The 19,574-nt window shown below is 41.4% G+C and overlaps 1 protein-coding gene across 2 annotated transcripts in view; it reads left to right on the forward strand.

Annotated features, from left to right (window-relative positions):
- The window catches only part of ALG14 (ALG14 UDP-N-acetylglucosaminyltransferase subunit), a 90,050-nt gene that overhangs the window by 34,410 nt on the left and 36,066 nt on the right, over window positions 1–19,574 (forward strand). The window contains exons 3-4 of one of the 2 annotated variants that reach the window (XM_055352753.1): window positions 2,556–2,592; window positions 11,191–11,322. In XM_055352753.1, coding sequence (XP_055208728.1) covers window positions 2,556–2,592; window positions 11,191–11,322 — 169 coding nt within the window. The remainder of the gene's footprint in view (window positions 1–2,555; window positions 2,593–11,190; window positions 11,323–19,574) is intronic. The other variant, XM_004026172.4, reaches the window with a different exon arrangement.

Genomic DNA, 19,574 nt, shown 5'->3' on the forward strand with positions numbered 1-19,574 from the left:
TCTTGGCTCACTGCAACTTCCTCCTCCTGGGTTTAAGCAATTCTCCTGCCTCAGCCTCCCAAGTAGCTGGGACTACAGGCACGTGCTACCATACCCAGCTAATTTTTGTATTTTTAGTGGAGACAAGGTTTTACTATGTTGGCCAGGATGGTCTCAAAACTCCTGACCTCAGGTGATCCAAACACCTCGGCCTCCCAAAGTGCTGGGATTACAGGCATTACAGGCGTAAGCCACAGCGCCTGGCCAATTTTTTGTATTTTTAGTAGAGACAGGGTTTCACCATGTTGGCCAAGCTGGTTTCAAACTCTTGACCTTCAGGCGATCCACTATCTTGGCCTCCCAAAGTGCTGGGATTACAGGCATGAACCACCACACCTGGTCCAGTTTATTACTTCTTACTTGGTGCTAACATTATATTTAATAATTGTTTCATATTATAGTTATCCCTTTGACTGCAATTATCAGTTTTCCTGTGCTATCCTGATAGACTGCAGTGAGTTCCTTGTGAATGTCTTATTCACCTCTGTTTCCCTAGCCCAGTTCCTGTCACCTGGCAGGTGCTTGTTGAAAGTTTAATGAAGAAACAAGTGAATGAATCCATGCTTAGAGAGTACAGCTCTGAAATTCAATGTCGTAAACAATTGTTTCATACATGATTTTAATATATATATTTTATTTTAAGAAGAGGAATGCAATTTTCATACCATTTTAAGGACAGAGGAAGGGTGCTTCAACTTCAAGTGACATAAACCTACACTTAAAATTGGCTTGAACAATAAAGGGAATTTGTCAACTTACAAAACAGGAAAAATTCAGTCTTATTTCTGGTGAGGCTTGGTCCAGTTGCCCAGGGATATCCCTATAACAAGAGTTGTCTCTCTGCTCTGTCTTCTGCAGTGGCAGCTCCACTGGGCTCCCCACAGTGCTGCCTCCAGCAGCTCCAAGCTCTCTCATTAGGGTAGCAAAAACCTGTAGCACCTCCTGGCCTCATGTCTCTTCCTCTTCATGAGGAAGAAGAGGATCTCTTACAGCATATGGGAGAGAGAGCCCCAGCAAACATCTCCTGCCTCATGGTACTCCAGTGGGGTTATACTCCCATCTTTCAGCTAATCATTGTAGCTGGGAATGATTCCTCCATGTTGCTTCAGCCATTCCAGGCCTACTCTTAGAGGCAGGGTTAGGGGTAAAGGGGACAGGTGGCAAATACCACCAAACCATCCGGCTGAGAATATGAGAGGAATGAGTTACCGAAAGGAAAATTGCGATATTGTCAAAAGAAGGAGTCAATTAAGGCTGAGAGAGAATAAATGTGCATTTATAAAAGGCTTTAAAAATCTTTTGAGCCGGAATCTCATAATTTTTTCAGAAACAAACTACTTTGTTTTTCCCTGAAGTCTCAGACCACCAGGCAAGGAGAGGCTTCTGGAGGTAAAGTGAGGAGTGGTTTCAGGCCCTGGGGCAGAGCTGGAGTGCAGCCTCGTTTCTCTTTGACAAGCCAGTCTTGAGCCAGCTGTGGGATCATGGTGGCTAGTTAAGGATCCCTGATCTCAGCCAGCCCTCCTTGCTTCACAGTGGGACACTGAGGTCCAGAGAGCTTGATTCATGCAAAGTAAGTGGTTATCAGCAGGACCCATCGTGGGACTGTATTAGTCTGTTCTCATGCTGCTATAAAGAACTGCCTGAGACTGGGTAATTTATAAAGAAAAGAAGCTTGGGCCAGGCGTGGTGGCTCACGCCTGTAATCCCAGCACTTTGGGAGGTTGAGGTGGGCGGATCACCTGAAATCAGGAGTTTGAGACCATCCTGGTCAACATGGTGAAACCCCGTCTCTACTAAAACTACAAAAATTAGCTGGGTATGGTGGCGCATGCCTGTAATCCCAACTACTTGAGAGGCTGAGGCCGGAGAATTGCTTGAACTTGGGTTGTGGAGGTTGCAGTGAGCTGAGATCGCACCACTGCACCCCAACCTGGGCGACAGAGTGAGATTCCATCTCAAAAAAAAAAAAAAAAAAAAAAAAGAGGTTTAATTGACTCACAGTTCCACATGGCTGGGGAGGCCTCAGGAAACTTGGAATCATGGAGGAAGGCACCTCTTCACAGGGTGACAGGAGGGAGAATGAGTGCCCAGCAAAGGGGGAAGCCCCTTATAAAACCATCAGAACTCATGAGAACTAACTCACTATCACAGGGGAACTGCCCCCATGATTCAGTTATCTCCACCTGGTCCTTCCCATGGGGGTTATGGGAACTACAATTCAAGATGAGACTTGGGTGGGGACACAACCAAACTATATCAGGGGCCCACAGCACCCTCACTCATATGACACTTCATGGCATTTCATCAGCACCATAAAGTATCTACCAAGTACTTGAAGGACATATAAAAAAATATTGTGGTAAATTATGGTCATCTTGAATTCATAATGATTAGTTGAACCATCCAACATACATTTAAAAATATACATTGCATTATTTTTAAATAGTTATGAAAGAAAGCTGAAACCATTTTTGGTTGAATGAAATTTTACCATTTTAACTTTGTCTTGTTTCCAGGACTTTTCAGTCGTGTGGCATTCACTAAATAATAAATGTATTGTATGTTTCAGTGTGTGGTAACAGCAAAGAATGACTTCATCAACCACTTGATCTCCTCTGTTGTGGTTTATGATGCCATCTGGATTCTTTGGTGGAATTATTTCCATCTAAATCACTATAAACTCCTATTTAGTTTTCACAAATCTAAAGCCAGATATGTTTGTGGTTTTTAACAGTGATGTAATTCTGGAACATACTTTGAAAGTTACAAGTTGTCATATACTGTTAGTATTTAACTCAGTGTTTCATATACTATCAGACACTAGAAGCCTGAACAAAATCCATTTCTCTGTTTTTTCACTCTTCAGCATCCTACTTTTCTTGTCTCTCTTGCCACCATACATTTGATTATACATCAGTCAAGTTCATACAGGGAGCGTTGGGAGGCCTTGTGGGCATACAGAGTACTATGGGACATGGCCCTGTTCTACAGGAATTAGGAAGCTGAGATGGAAAGGTTGTTTCACTGTTTCACTAAAATATGTCTTCTTCTATACGATAGAGAATAAGAAAGAGTCTTACTTCTTTGGCCAATAGTGTGAAAGAGACTGGATTATATTGAAGACAGGTAAATTTTGCAGGATATACACATTGAACTACAAAGAAAGAAAGAAGAGAGAAAGAGACAGAGAAGAAAGAGAGAAAACAAAACAAAACAAAACAAAAACATCCTTTCTAGGAACATATAACCCAGCTGACTGCCAGGTAGGAGCAATAGCAGGACAGCAGAACTTGCCATAAGGGCCTTGAGGCCTAAAGTTCAACAGAAAAGTCTCAAAATTTCTGAGGTCCTGTTGTGTTCTTATTTTGATTTTTCCCCTAAAAGGCTTAGGGAATGTGTGGGGGTAGGTGGCGGGCGGTCACTGGTCACAGTGGTAGGTGGGTTTGGTAACCCAAGCCTACAGTGCAAAACAGGGCACAGAGGGCAAAGAGAGAGGAGGAGGCAGGGAGCTTAGTTCCTGTAGAGGCAGGGAAAGAGACAACAAACTCTATGGGTTTGAGAGTGGGTGATTTGAAAAATCAAGGAAGAAAAAGGAAATGATCAGGATGAGTAGTTGGCTATACGTAAGAGTAGCAGGAGGCAGGGAGTAAACTTCGTGGTTCAGCTCCTTATATGTTGGGGAAGGCAGCTCCTCAGCAGTGAGACACAGAGATCCAAGCAAGGTCTAGAGAAGGAGGTGAGTCAGCAGCATATTTCAGAACACATGGAAGACCTGGGTTCAGGTCCTGGTGCTGTCACTTTAGGAAAGTCCAGATTCCTCATCTGCAAAGTGAGAAAGTTGGAATAGTATGTCCCTTAAAACCCTGAGATGTCATGAGGTTAAGAGCCAGCATCTTCCCCATCACCATCCAGCATGGACTAGACTTCTAGAAATTATAATGATAGTCATTTGTCTGTTCAGCAAGTTATTTACTGAGTACCCACGATGTGCAAAACATCAGGCAGTGGGATTGTAGCAGTGAGCAAGATGAAATCCTTTTCTCTCATAGAGCTTGCATCCCTGGAAGAGGGGCAGACTACATACAATCACATATACACATAAATGAACAAGTTAATTGGAGGTAGTGGTGATTTCTATGAAGATGGTAAAACAAGACAGTGTGGTGGAGAGAGACCACATATTTGGAGAAGAACTGTCTCCCCTCTGAGTGGGTAATGTTTAGACGAGATCTGATGTGCAGGAAGGAGCTAGCTGTGAGACAGTCTGGAAGCAAATCAAACTTGTTAGAATGAGCAGACAAGGCCCTCAGGAAGGAGTGAGTCTGACACATTCAAAGAACAGACAGAAGACCAGTGTGGCTCAAGTGAATGAACAAGGAGGAATTAGAGATGTGAGCCAGCACCAGATTACATGGGACCTTGGGAGGAACTGTAAGGCATTTGGACTTGGTGCAGTGGAAAGCCTTTGTGGGATTTTAAGCAGGAGAATGAAAGGATCTGCTTTACATTATAAACAGATGGGTCTGGCAATTCTATAAAGAATAGATTGTAGGGGAGCAAGAGGAGAAGCAAAGAGACTAGTTAAGAGGCTGTTGAAGTAGTCAAGGTGAGAGATGGTAATGACTTGAATTGTGGGAGTAGCCGAGACATGTGGAATAAGTGGTTAGCTATGGAATGTGTATAGAAGTTTTGGGAGAAGGAAACATGGGGGCAGCCTCCTCTGTCCTTTCTGTCCCTGGCAACCTCATAGATCTTCGTATCTAGAAGGAAATCTGTGATAGATTTTACTGTTGATTTGTTGATTTCTACCTTGGGAATACAGAAGGAGTAGCCCGTTGTGGTGGCAAATATAATAGTTTTAAGTCACTGTAGAAAGGCCTAGTGGATAGAGGAATACAAATATATATATATATTTGTGTATATATATATGTGTGTGTGTGTGTGTATATATATGTATGTGTGTGTATATATATATATATATATATATATATATATATATATGTATGTATGTATTTCTCAGCCCCAGTAGGATGGATTGAGATCCAGTTTAGCAGCCTACAGTGTCCCTCAAAGGAGGAACTACTTTCCTTGGTCTATAGGAATCCAGGAAAAGACTGGCCCTGCTAGGGTTACGTGGCCACTCCTGAACCAAATGGTAGTTCTGGGAGTGGGAGGTAGGGGTGGTAAAATGATGGAGCAGGCATCTTTTATGTCTTGTATCCCATTATAGGACATGAAGCTGGGTCAGGAACAGTTCCCTTAGAGCAAAGGTACAGACTAACAAAAACAACGTCTATAAAGATGCCTTCATTTGGATTTCTCCAGATGTCAGAACCCCTAGGTAATTCCTGGCCAAAGGTCATAGCAGGCCTGAATTGTAGCTGTCTGAACCTCTGTCTCATTCCGTTGTCTTCAAAGGAAACTTTAAGACCAGAATATAAGCCTTGTATTGATTATTTTTCATTGACTTCTTTATATAGTTGATTTTATTTTCTAAAACTATGTAAAATAATAAAAACTCTCTTAAGATTTTGCCACAGCCTGGCTCTCAGTGTTTCCTTTAAATGACACAGGACATCAAGTAACCCAGCACCCAATTTCTGTGTCAAGTATAGGTAATCTGAGGGCACTGTCCCTGTCAGGATGGCCCGGGTTCCCATCTACTTGACTGCCTGGCAGCATAGCAGGTATCATAGAAAAACAGTGGGGCAGAGAGTTTTTGAAGCAGTGTTAGATGCAGAAGGGGATGCCCTGCTGCTCTAATTGGCAGGCTCCTTTCCCCTTTGTGTGCATACCTCAAAGCCTCAGCACACTCCTCTCTCATGGTCCTATTTTCTGGAAAGAGGACCCACAGAGGCTTTTCACCTAGAACATGTTAGGGAAGGGGGGCATTTGTCTTTGATTCATTTGTGTCCCTCCTTCCTGTTTCCCCAACCTTTGGGGTTTGGTGCCTTCTAGCTTTGGCTGTTTATAAATCCACAATTCCCTGCACTACCCCAGCCTCTCTCCTCTAGCTTCATGAATTCCATTCAGTTCAACCCATTTAAGGAGCAGCCCTTGCAAATAAGGCTTTAAGTATGCACTCTCAAATTACCCCCCTTGTGTCCTTTCTATATTCTAAATACATCTCAGCTAGGTGATAGGAAGATGGAATTGATTTATATTACTGTGTAATGACATATTGAATTATTTATTCCATAAGTTTTTGTTTTTTGTTTTTTTTTTTACTACAAACTATAACCAAGTACTCTTACAAGCACTGAGATTGCAGTGATTAAAGTTCCTGGCCCAGGGCCAGGCGCAGTGGATCACGCCTGTAATCCCAGCACTTTGGGAGGCCGAGGTGGGCAGATCACCTGAGGTCCGGAGTTGGAGACCAGCCTGACCAACATGGTGAAACCCTGTCTCTACTAAAAATGCAAAAATTAGGTGGGTGTGGTGGTGCGTGCCTGTAGTCCCAGCTACTCGGGAGGCTGAGGCAGGAGAGTCTCTTGAACCCAGAAGTTGGAGGTTGCAGTGAGCTGAGATCGTGCCACTGCACTCCAGCCTGGATGACAAGAGCTAAACTCCGTCTAAAAAGTAAGTTCCTGGCCTCCTTGTGTAAGTTATGTTCTAATGGAGGAGACAGCAATACATAAATAAATAAGTATATAATATGCCAGTATAGTAGATGTTATTTTAAAGCACACAGAAAGTTTGGTGATGGAGGAGGGAAGAATATGTGTACATGGGGGTGGGGAGAGGGGAGGATGGGGATATTTTAGAAAGGCTAGTGAGGAAAGATATCTCTGAGGAGAACTGATATGCTACAATGGTGGGGCGATGTGTAGGTGGAGACTTGGATTTATAGAGCAGTCTTTTTCGTAGGATTTTCAGTTACCTGAACTTACTGTCAAAAAATAATGTGAGAAAGATCGGATAGGATTTGGAAGTGGAGGCTTCTCTAGTTTAGAGCTGTAAGCCAGAGAGTGGCACCAGATGGACTCTCCTGTCCCGTGCCAGTCATTGTTAATGTCACGGTTAGGGCTTCCAGCTTGGCTTTCTTTCCAGCCACCACTTCAACTTTCATCCCTGACTTTGATGCAGATTCTCCCATCATATTGACTCTTCAGGCTGTGCTGAACAAGTATCCTGCCCTCTGACTTGGAAGAGGCTCCTCATTGCCCTACCCTGTGGATAACCATGTGCTTTATTATTTAAATTGATACTTCTGAGAGCAGATGGGGCACTATCAATAATTATGCTGAGACAACAGGTGTAGGCTGAGATCCACCTCTGCAGTCTAGATGATTGGTCACTGTAGGCATGTGGTCATTGGCTGAGCTAGCTCCAGCACACAAATGGAACCAAGACTCCCCTCCCAGCTAAACTGGTCTGGAGACTGGGAGGTTGGCTCCTTGTATGGTACATCCACAAGTAAAAAGAGAGGTCATCAAACTTTAGTTACTGGTCTTGTTGCCTTACCCTCAGGCCTGATTTTCTATTTTATATCTTGGAGGTCCCTCAGTTCCCACCCCAGAACATGCTTGCACTAGTTTCTATTCTTCTGAAAATGGACTGAGACTTCCTAAACCCATTTTCTTAGCTGCTCCAGGCTGCTGCCAGGGATGAGATGTAGACTTTCTTCCACGTCCAGGTCTAGGAAAGCTGTCTCCAGCCCCAGACGCTCTTGCATAGGCTTTACCAGGCTTAGATGTTTACGTCCTTGGAGCCAAGGTGTAATCAGGGGAGCCAGAATCAAACTGATCATCCTTCCGGTCCTGGTGACACTGTCTGGATATAATCCAGAAATGTTGTTCATTGCTGCTGCTTCGTAAAGTTGTATGCTCACAGCCTTAACAAAATTAAAGGAACATGATAAACACCCATGCTTTTTTAAATAAAATATTATAGGTATTGAGATTAGGCCACACAATTTGGTGGAAGTAACAGCCAAAAAAACTTCTATGATGGAATTCTACTGAATTGTTTTTATCACAATAATAACAATGACATGACATCTTACTGGATTCAAATGTAGTTTGTAGTATAGGTCCACAGTCCCTTAGTCTGAAATCCTAAAGAGCTCTGAAAACTGGAAAAAAAAAATCCAGTTTGTCACAAGCTTATTTAACAGCAAAACCTGATTTGAATCAGCATGAAGCTTATAGTCTTTATTTATCCTGTTTAGTGTGAATATTCATGTATTGTTGCAGGGATATTAATATGTTTTATTTCTTTCCCAAACTTCAAAAAAGGATATTATATAATATGTGGTATATAAACCATATTACCTGTCCAAACACTTCTGACCCAAAAGGTTTCTGAGAAGGGATTTTGACTCTACAGTACTGCTTGGCCTATTACTTGTTTTTCAATTAGTAATCTCCACAACTTAGATAAGCATAAACCTCAAACAATTTGCTATTGCTTCTGAGTGGTTTATAGTTTGGGAACTACTCAGTATTAGTTTCTAGTTCAATATTTAGTACCTTAGCTTCTGGAAGGAAAAACATTGATTTGATAAAAGATTGATAAATAAATAAAAATAGTGGATACATATTGAGCCCAGGACTCCCATTCTACACTGGTATACCATGGAGAGATGAGAAAATATTCTTTGCCATCATATGAAGAAGCAGAGTGGTCACACATTTCCATTTTCACTTTGTGCTGAGTCTGTAAGAACTGCACTCATGTTCTCTTGGAGCATAATAGAAGCCTCCAAACACAATTTCACACCTTTTTCTGAGTGCAAGAATGTAGTTATATGCTTTTCACTGGTTTAGAAAAAGGCTTTTCTATTCTTCTTTTCTCAAGGAACATATTGTTTCTCAAGGCCAAGGGGAAAGGAAGAATGTATTAATTATTCTGTTCTTTTCTTTCTGACTTAACTGTGTGGTAGCCAGGCTCCAAGAAAACCCTCAATGATTCTCACTTCCTGGTGTTCACATTCCAGTGTAGCCCCTTCCATATCAAATAGGGTTGACCTGTGTAACTAATATCAAAATATCAGAAATATCAAAATGTGACTTCTGAGGTCAGGTCATAAAAGATGTTACAATTTCTGCCTTGCCTCCTCTTGGAGCACTTACTTTTAAGAGGCTAGCTGTTGCATAATGAGAACACTTAATTAAGGAGCCCTATGGAAAGATCCATTTGGCAAGGAACTAAGGACACCAACCAGCAATCAGCACTAAATGGCCAGCCATATGAGTGAGCCACCTTGGAAGTGGATTCTCCTGCCCCAGTCAAACCTTCAGATGACTACAACCCCAGCCACCCACTTGATTTCAAGTTCATGAGTCACTGCAAGCCACTAAGCCACTCTTGGTTCCTGACCCACAGAAACTGTGAAAAACAGAATATACTTATTGTTTTAAGCTGGTAAATTTGGAGGTAATTTGTTACACAAAAATAGGTAACCAATATACCTGGAACTTTGATTCAAGGAAAATATGTTGATTTCTCTTGATTATGAAAATATCACTTTCTTGTTGCAAATTTTAAACATATTCAAAGTTATTCTGACCTGAAAAATGAAAATATCCTGTAATATCATCTTCTTTGTAATTTGTGGCATGTAGTTCCAGTTCCAGATTTTTTTTCTTTTTCTTTTTTTTTGAGGCAGACTCTTGCTCTATCGCCCAAGCTGGAGTGCAGTGGCATGATCTCTGATCATTGCAAACTCTGCCTCCAAGGTTCAAGCTATTCTCCTACCTCAGCCTCCCAAATAGCTGAGACTACAGGCACCCAACTACTTTTTTTATTTTTTGTAGAGAATGGGGTTTCACCATGTTGGCCAGGCTGGTCTCAAACTCCTGACCTCAGAAGATCCACCTGCCTGGGTCTCCCAGAGTGTTCGCATTACAGGCGTGAGCCACTGTGCCCAGCCCAGTTCCAGATTTTTTTTAATGAAAATACTAATGCATGGCCGAGTATAGTGACTCAACCCTATAATTCTAGCACTTTGGGAGGCCAAGGTGGGTAGATCACTTGAGCCCAGAAGTTCGGGACCAGACTGGGCAACATGGCGAGAACCTGTCTATATAAAAAAATTAGCTGGACATGGTGGCCCACACCTGTGGTCCCAGCTACTGGGGGCTGAGGTGGGAAGATCTGGGTATGGTGGCATGTGCCTGTGGTTCCAGCTACTTGGGAGTCTAAGGTGGGAGGATCACCTAAGCCCAGGGAGGTCAAGGCTGCAGTGAGCTGTGATTGCACCATGCCCTCCAGCCTGAGCAACAGAGTGAGACCTTGTCTCAAAAAAAACCAAACTAACAAATACTGATGTGTGTATGTATGCATGTGAGTATTTTGTTAATTGATGCTGGATTATATTAAACATGCTGTCTTCCAACTTGCATGATTCACTTAATGTGTCTTGGGATATCTTCCATACGAGTTCATATAGTTCTATGTCATTTGTTAATATATCTCCATATATTTTACTGTATGCACTTCTCCATTCCCTACTGGAGAATATTTGGTCTAGTTTCAGTTTCCACAAATACAAACAATGATACAGTGGGGTAATCTGTGGGATATATTTCCAGAAGCAGAAATGCTGGATCAAAGGAAGACACATTTAAAGTTCTGATAGATATTTCCAGATTGCCCTCCCAAAAAGTTGTACCCATGTATTTACCCAGTGCATGTAAATGTCTATTTCCCCATACTCTCAACAACACTGGTTATCCACTGTTGTTGCCAATCAGGTAGGCAAAAATGACTTGTTTTCTGTTGTGCTTGTTAGCCATCTTTTTACATATTTATCATTATTTGTATTTCTTCTGTTTGGAGTTATCTGTCTGTCTTTGCCCATCTTGATACTAGGTTACTTGTCTTACATATTGACTGGTAAGAATTCTTTGTATATCAGCAGGTTAAATTCTTTGCCTGAAACATAGTTTATAGAAACTTCCCCCAACTTATTGTTCAAACTGACTTTAACATTTTTTGAATCATAGGAACTTTTTTGTCATATGTGATCCCATCTGATGTGTTATATAAAGCATGAGATAGGCATTACAACTCTAATTTAAAAGTGGTTAGAATGAAAATTTAAAATAAACAAGAAAGCACTTCTGTTTCTACAGCTGTTAATTGTTACTATGTTTAACTTTGATATCAGTGACTCAGTTGATTTGGATTCCATCTGTTTCCTTCTAGTATACCAAATACTACATTCACCGAATTCCAAGAAGCCGGGAGGTTCAGCAGTCCTGGCCCTCCACCGTTTTCACCACCTTGCACTCCATGTGGCTCTCCTTTCCCCTAATTCACCAGGTGAAGCCAGATTTGGTAAGTAAGACCATCACTAAGGAGAGGGAAAGTAACTCCCTGTAGATCTTTCGTTAGTAACAGGGCATACTGTTTTCTTAAACAGCTACCATTTATTAGTGTGCCAGGTAGTATGCAAGACCCTGAACTGGCTGGTGCCTTGATCTTGGACTTCCCAGGCTCCAGAACTGTAAGAAATAAATATCAGTTCTTTATAAGCCACCCAGTTTATCGTATCTCATTATAGCACCTGAAATAGACTAAGGTATCATCCTTGGATTTTTTGTGACTTTTATCACAAAGCACTCTTTCTCCTGCCTCGGCCTCCTGAGTAGCTGGGACTACAGGTGCATGCCACCAAGCCTTGCTAATATTTGTATTTTTAAGAGAGATGGGGTTTCACCATGTTTTCCAGGCTGGTCTTGAACTCCTGACCTCAAGTAATCTGCATGCCTCGGCCTCCCAAAGTGCTGGGATTGCAGGCATGAGCCACTGTGCCTGGCCTGTGACCAGTAATCTTTGATGTTATTGTTGTAATTGTTTGGGGACAGTGTGAATCGTGCTTACATAAGACAGTGAACTTAATAAATGTATGTGTTCTGACTGCTCCAATAGCCTGCTGTCCTCTCTCTGTCACACACACACACACACACACACACACACACACACACACACACACACACATTCCTTGGGCTTCCCTGTCTATGAGACACAACAATATTGAAATTAGGCCAATTAATAACCCTGCAGTGGCCTCTCAGTGTTCAAGTGAAAGGTAGTATTTCTTATGTTTCACATTTTAAATCACAAGCTAGAAATGATTAAGCTTAGTGAGGAAGGCATTTGCAACAGGCAGTTAGTCAAGTTGTGAATGCAAAGGAAAAGTTCTAGAAGGAAATTAAAAGTGCTACTCCAGGCTGGGTGCGGTGGCTCACACCTGTAATCCCAGCCCTTTGGGAGGCCGAGGCAGGCAGATCACAAGGTTAGGAGATCAAGGCCATCCTGGCTAACACAGTGAAACCCTGTCTCTACTAAAAATACAAAAGATTTGCCGGCCGTGGTGGTGGGCGCCTGTAGTCCCAGCTACCCAGGAGGCTGAGGCAGGAGAATGGTGTGAACGTGGGAGGCAGAGCTTGCAGTGAGCCGAGATCGTGCCACTGCACTCCAGCCTGGGCAACAGAGCGAGACTCCCTCTCAAAAAAAAAAATGCTACTCCCGTGAACACACTGGTTTCACGATAAGTACATGACATAGCCTCATTGCTGATATGGAGAAAGTTTGAGTGGTCTGGATAGAATATCAAACCAGTCACATTCCCTTAAGCCAAAACCTAATTCAGGACAAGGTCCTAATTCTCTTTAATTCTGTAAAGACTGAGAGAGGTCAGGAAGCTGCAGAAGAAAAGTTTGAAGGTAGCAAAGGTTGGTTGAGACTTAAGGAGAGAAGCCATCTCCATAGCATAAAAGTGCAGGGTGAAGCAGCAGATACTGATGTAGAAGCTGCAGCAATTTATCCAGAAAATCTAGTTAAGATAATTGATTAAGGTGGCTACACTAATCAACATGTTTTCCATATAAACAAAACTGCCTTATATTTGACGATGTCATTCAGGACTCTCATGGCTAAAGAGAAGTCAATACCTGGCTTCAAAGCTTCAAGGGACAGGCTGACTCCATGTAGCTGTTGACTTTAAATTGAAGCCAGTGCTCATTTACCATTCTGAAAATCCTCAGGCCCTTAAGAATTATGCTAAATCTATTCTGCCTATGCTCTGTAAGTGGAACAACAAAGCCTAGATGACAGCACATCTGTTTACAGGATGGTTTGCTGAATATTTTAAACCCACTGTTGAGACCTACTACTCAAGAGACAAAGCTTCCTTTCAAAATATTACTGCTCTTGATATATTGGGCTGGATGTTTTTATTTAAAAAAATACAAAATATACTGCTCATTGACAATGCACCTAATTACCCAAGAGCTCTGATGGAGATATACAAGGAGATTAATATCTTTATGCCTGCTAACACAGCATCTATTCTGCAGCCCATAAATCGAGGCATGATTTTGACTTGCAAGTTTTATTATTTAAGAAAACATTTGTAAGGCTGTAGCTGCCATAGATAGTGATTCCTCTGATGGATCTGGACAAAGTCAATTGAAAACCTTCTGGAAAAGATTCACCATTCTAGATGCCATTAAGAACATTCTTGATTTATGGGAAGATGTCCATAAACAGGAGTTTGGGAGAAGTATATTCCAGCCCTCCTGCATGACTTTGAGAGGTTCAAGACTCAAGTGGAAGAAGTAATTGCAGAGGTGATGGAAGTAGCAACAGAGCTAGAATTAGAAGTAGAGCCTGAAGATGTGACTGAATTCCTAAAATCTCATGATGAAACTTGACTAGGACCCTATTCTGTGACAGGATTTATACTGTGCACTCGAGGTATAAAAGTAAACACAGCTCTACCCCTGAGTGGACTGAGGTGATCTGTGAAAATGGCTCGCTATTCACTTGACCCAGAAAAATCCCACAAAAGTCATGCAAACCAAGTTGTTCAAGTCTTCATGTTCACTTTAAGAACATCCACGAAATTGCTCATGCCAGAGAGACCTAAGTAACCAAGATGTTATGTAACTCCAGTTTTCTTTAGACATGTATTAGATTCTGCCAATATTAGCTAACTTGCTCAATTAAAAAGTTATCTAGTATTTTAAAAAATACCTTTAATGCAGCAGGTACTAAAAGGGATGAATAAAACAGCTCTTCAGGAAGCTTATACTTTGGCTTCAGGGAAAATGGAGTAAAGAAACAACAGGTAGACTTGAAATACAGATTAATTCAGTTGAAAATAGAGACCCTATTTAAAAGGCCGGGCGCGGTGGCTCATGCCTATAATCCCAGCACTTTAGGAGGCTGAGGCGGGCGGATCACGAGGTCAGGAGATCGAGACCATCCTGGCTAACACAGTGAAATCCCATCTCTACTAAAAATACAAAAAAATTAGCTGGAACGAATGAGTAGGCTGATCTCATATTCTCTTGAAAATATACTCCTAAAGAGGAATTAGTTTGTTTCAAGGAGAAGAATAGAAAAGTTAATTTGTGAGATTGCTGATTATTAAAGTAAGAGGACTGCTTATGTTGGGGGAAAAGATCTATAAAGTTCATGAGGGTAAAGGCCAAGTATTTTTGCGTTTTCCATGGTCCTTTCTAGAAAAGCTTCCACATATTTGAGGAATGACTTAAAAATAAATGAATGAATACTGGATAAAGTGAGTCATCACAAAAACAAAGACACCCACTCCCTACACTGGTGCTCTTCTCAGGCTTTATTAAGAGTCTGAAAAACCAGGAGTGTTTCCAAAGTCTGCAGTGTTTGATTACTGGCTTCATTCCACCCTGGCCATTACCAAATGAAATACTCAAGGAAAGAGCTCTGCCTACGAAAATGAAACCTAATTTAATTTTTAATCAAGTAAAAAATAAATTTCAGATTCTCCATATTAACAAATTGAAAGGAAATGGACCATTTCAACCTAATACTCTGCCTCTTTGCCTGAAGCTGGTTTAATTCACCATGACAAATTTAGATGTACTTATTACATCTACACTCACTCACGCTTTGTATGAAAGAAGTCCATTATTTTATTTAGTCATTTTTTTCCATGTTTCATACCCAGTTTGAGCTGTGAAATGTCTAAGTTCATAGCAGTAGAAAGTTGATAGCTGGGTGCGGAGGCTCACGCCTGTAATTCCAGCACTTTGGGAGGCCAAAGCGGGCAGATCACTTGAAGTCAGGAGTTCGAGACCAGGCTGGCCAACATGGTGAAACCCTGTCTCTACTAAAAATACAAAAATTAGCCAAGCATGATGGTGGGTGCCTGTAATCCCAGCTACTCAGGAGGCTGAGGCAGGAGAATTGCTTGATCCCAGGAGGCAGAGTTTACAGTGAGCTGAGATCACTGCACCCCAGCCTGGGGGATAGAGTAAGACTCCGTCTCAAAAAAAAAAGTTGATGACACGGATGGTGGGTTATTATCTGTAAGTAGGATACTGTGATTTTTTTTTTTGATTAGGTGTTTTCTGTGGTGAGCCACAAACTAGGTGGCACCAAGATTATCACTGTTTGTATAGTATATAAAATTTTTATTGGCCTACTAATTAACATGTGTTTGAAATATTAAGAAGAGGCAATTAACTCTTGTTAATTGTTGACATGCCAGAACCCTTACAGGAACTTTTTCTCCTTAACTGTTGTTAATTTGATTCTCTTTGTATAATGACTTTCATCTGGTATTATATTTGGTGGTGATCAAAAAACTTTATAACATGTTCAAAGGAAACTTGGCTAGACAAAGAAAAGGTCAGCTGTCCCAAGATGCTTATCTGTCAATGGAATTAAGTGAGAGTAAGGTTTTCCAAGCCAAGTCAGATGAGAAACAATTAGACCACACTTGTCTACTGCTTCATGTTTTCCAAGATTAATGAAATCATAATTGGGAGCCATTTGTTTAGGTTTCCTCAGTTCCTGCTCCTCTGTTGCCCAGTCCTCTATAATGTGTTAAAATAATGCCAGTGTTACCCCTTCCCACTGTGTGTTTCCTCTCCATATACGCTGTAAATTTGGCAGCCTCCTTAAAGATACAGAAGGACTGGCCCTGCACTGTACGTGCATTTAAGCAAGTCTGATGATGGTCAGAGTCCACTGCGAGAAGTGGTTTGATGTGAAAATCCCCCCAAATATCTGGTTTCTTGTGACTGACAAACTGCTTTTCCCAGCTGCATGGTGAAATTACCAGCTGTGCCACTGACAAATTGGCTGAGTGACAACCTGTAGCTGCTTCCATCCATAAATGAGGTATTTAGTTTAAATGTCATAGCTTCTGTTTCACATTGAGTGAGTTCAGAACAACATCTGTGTCAAAATTAGGCTGCATATTAGCAGTTAGATTTCTTTGAGTTGTTTTGATTCGTCTCCATTTTGGGGGCTCTCAGCAGCTTGAAAATGATTTTTCTTTCTAAGTCGATGCTTTTTCCACTTGGCAAACATTACGTTTTTCCTGTCTGCAGAAGCCAGCATGGCTTTGCCTGTGATTTTTGCTCTCTTGTTTTGCTTTGCCTGCATCACTCTTGAGTTGTCACTGTTCCAGCCCATCACAGGCTCATTTTGGATCTGAGGCTGGTGGGGACTCCTCCTTTCAAGGTGAAAGCCAATGTGTTTTCCCAAGGATAGCTGTGAGGTCACAGTTAAAACAAAAATGAAAGTTGAATGAAAAGGAGTTCAGTTGTGAGAGGATAAGAAAAAGGAAAACCTGAGGAAAACAAAACTGTTTTCGAAGAAGGGACTGATGTGGTCACAGGCAGTGAGCTCCAGAGACCTGGCCTTATAGATGAGGGTAATGGGAGATGCTGGTGATGAGGTGAGAACAGAGGGTGGGGTGAAGAGAAGGGAAGCCTTTGAAATGACCTTAGATGCATGAATAATTCCTAGAACCAGTCCCAGCTTCACAGAGTTTCAGTGCTTATTTTAAAGGATCACGTGAAGCAGGAGCTCTATTTGTATAGCACTTGAAAATCAAGAAAGTGATGTTTCTGTTTAGAATCTTTAAAATCGCTCTTTGACCTGAGGAAAAAATAAAAGAAGGGGGCACAGACAGCACCGATAATTGACTATGTAATGGAGAGCCTCAGAAGGGTGCTGCTGTCCAAGTTAGGTGGGATCATTAAAGTTTTAGAGTTTGTGTAACTAGAGTCAGTAGGGAAGCATCATGGGAAGTTTTAAAAATTTGAATACAGACTGTGAACTCCTTGAGGAATGGTGAGATGTATTACTCGTCTTGGCAGTGCTAGCACCTATTCTAGAGCGTGGGGCATGTAGGAGTTCAATAAATTTTGAAAGAGTAAATCTGGGTAGGAGAGAGATTAGGAAAGGAGAAGTCAGAGAAGCTATTAAAACCTGATGATGACCATTTACAGCTTTTAGGTGGGCTGGAAAAAGTAGAATAGGAAAAAAACATTGCATAACTGCTCCTTGGTTAACTTTTGCTCCCTCTGAATTAATCGCTGAATTTGTCTAAGGATTTTTTTGATAACATGTTTCTAAAGTGTTAAATATTCTCTTTATCAAAGCACCATAAGAAAATGGCGAAAGTTTCTCATTCACCTTAACCAGAGTACACTTGCTTTATTTCTTTAATTGAAGTGAAATTCACATAACATAAAATTAGCCATTTTACAGTGTACAATTCAGTGGCATTTTAGTACATTCACTATGCTGTGCAACCACCACACACCTTTACAGCATCGAGTTCCAAAACATTTTCATCAGTAGTTGCTTTAATTTCTTGGTGTTGTAGAACCACTTAGAGTTTTGTGGGTTTTTTTTTTTTTTTTTTTTTTTTTTTTTTGAGATGGAGTTTTGCTCTTGTTGCCCAGGCTGGAGTGCAATGGTGTGATCTTGGCTCACTGTGACCTCTGGATCCTGGGTTCAAGCAATTCTCCTGCCTCAGCCTCCCAAGTAGCTGGGATTACAGGCGTGCACAACCATGCTTGGCTAATTTTGTATTTTTAGTAGGGACGGGGTTTCTCCATGTTGGTCAGGCTGGTCTCAAACTCCTGACCTCAGGCGATCCGCCCGCCTCGGCCTCCCAAAGTGCTGGGATTACAGGAGTGAGCCACTGCGCCTGGCTACCACTTAGCGTTTTTTACTTCATTTGGGGGAGAAAAAAAAAAAGATTAAAACACAGATAGTGTTTTCCAACAGCCTCTGGAGATCAAAGGCCGTCTCCTTCATGGTCTTTATAATTCCTTGTTTACCCTGCCCAGAAGTCATTGAGTAGATGTATCTTTTTCAGTTAGCGCTTACTCTTTGATACTTTGCAATTTGATGACTTATTTTTCTCCTTGTATAATTTTTTATCTTTTTTTTTTGAGACTCAGTCTCACTCTGTTGCCCAGGCTGGAGTGCAGTGATATGATCTCGGCTCACTGCAACCTCCGCCTCCCGAGTTCAAGCGATTCTCCTGCCTCAGCCTCCTGAGTAGCTGGGATTATAGACGCATGACACCACACCCAGCTAACTTTTGTATTTTTAGTAGAGATGGGGTTTTACCGTGTTGGCCAGGCTGGTCTTGAACTCCTGACCTCAGGTGATCCACCCGCCTCGGTCTCAAAAAGTGCTAGGATTATAGGCATGAGCCACCACACCCGGCCATGTATCATGGATTTCTTTTTCTAGTGTAAAATATATATGAAGTTAAATCAGCTGTAGAAAGCTTATTGCTGGGATTACAGGCATGCACCACTATGCCCGGCTAATTTTGTATTTTTAGTAGAGACAGGGTTTCTCCATGTTGGTCAGGCTGGTCTCAAACTCCCGACATCAGGTGATCCACCCACCTTGGCCTCCCAAAGTGCTGGGATTACAAGCGTGAGCCACTGCGCCCGGCCAGGTTATCGCTTCTTTACCTGTTAGCATGCAATTTGAAATTCCACTCATACCAGGACAGCATTTTACAGCAGATATAAGCCAAGCTGCTTCTCACCTTCAGTGGTGCCTTTTCCACATAGTCGAAAGGGTTAACTGATTTTCCCTAAGATACATGGGCAAATAATTGTTAAAATGTTCTTCAAAAGGACCTTACAATCAAGAATGAGGATAAGTGGAATGAGTAAACACCTTACAAATTTCAAATACTATTATGGCTTACTGCAAAAGCTGTGTTAGCATTATTGGGTGAGGAATGTAAAAGATCCAATCAGAAACAAGTTAGAGAGCTTGAACTGGTATTATACATGCTTAAAAATAGCAAGAAGGTCCCTGCTGATAAGACCTTCAAATTACAGAAAGAACATATTGTGACTGATAATTTTTTTAAGAAATGTGAATACCAGATTTATAAGTTTCACGTGTTTGCAATGTCAAAACTTCCATATTCTGCCATAAAAAGTGAAATCCTGCAGTGGAATCAGCTGTAGAATTGCAAAGGGCAGCAAATTCCATTTGTTAGCAAAATACCATTTTGCATTCTTGGTCTTCCTGAATTCACATTTAAGCCACTTATACAAATCTTTGACACAAGCAATTTTTAAAATATGTTTATGGCTGACAGTTTGTGAAAACAGGTTTGCTTTTGTGGGCTAATCACTTTTCTCTAAAGACAGGTGTCACATGCTTAAATCAGTTGTGTCCACATCTTAAAGTTCCAGATGTTATTTTTCACAAGATTTGCTTACACAGTACAGTATTTTGTAGATAAGCCTTGTTAGTGG

The sequence above is a fragment of the Gorilla gorilla genome, chromosome 1 (genome assembly GCF_029281585.2).
Source record: "Gorilla gorilla gorilla isolate KB3781 chromosome 1, NHGRI_mGorGor1-v2.1_pri, whole genome shotgun sequence".
NCBI lineage: Eukaryota > Metazoa > Chordata > Mammalia > Primates > Hominidae > Gorilla > Gorilla gorilla.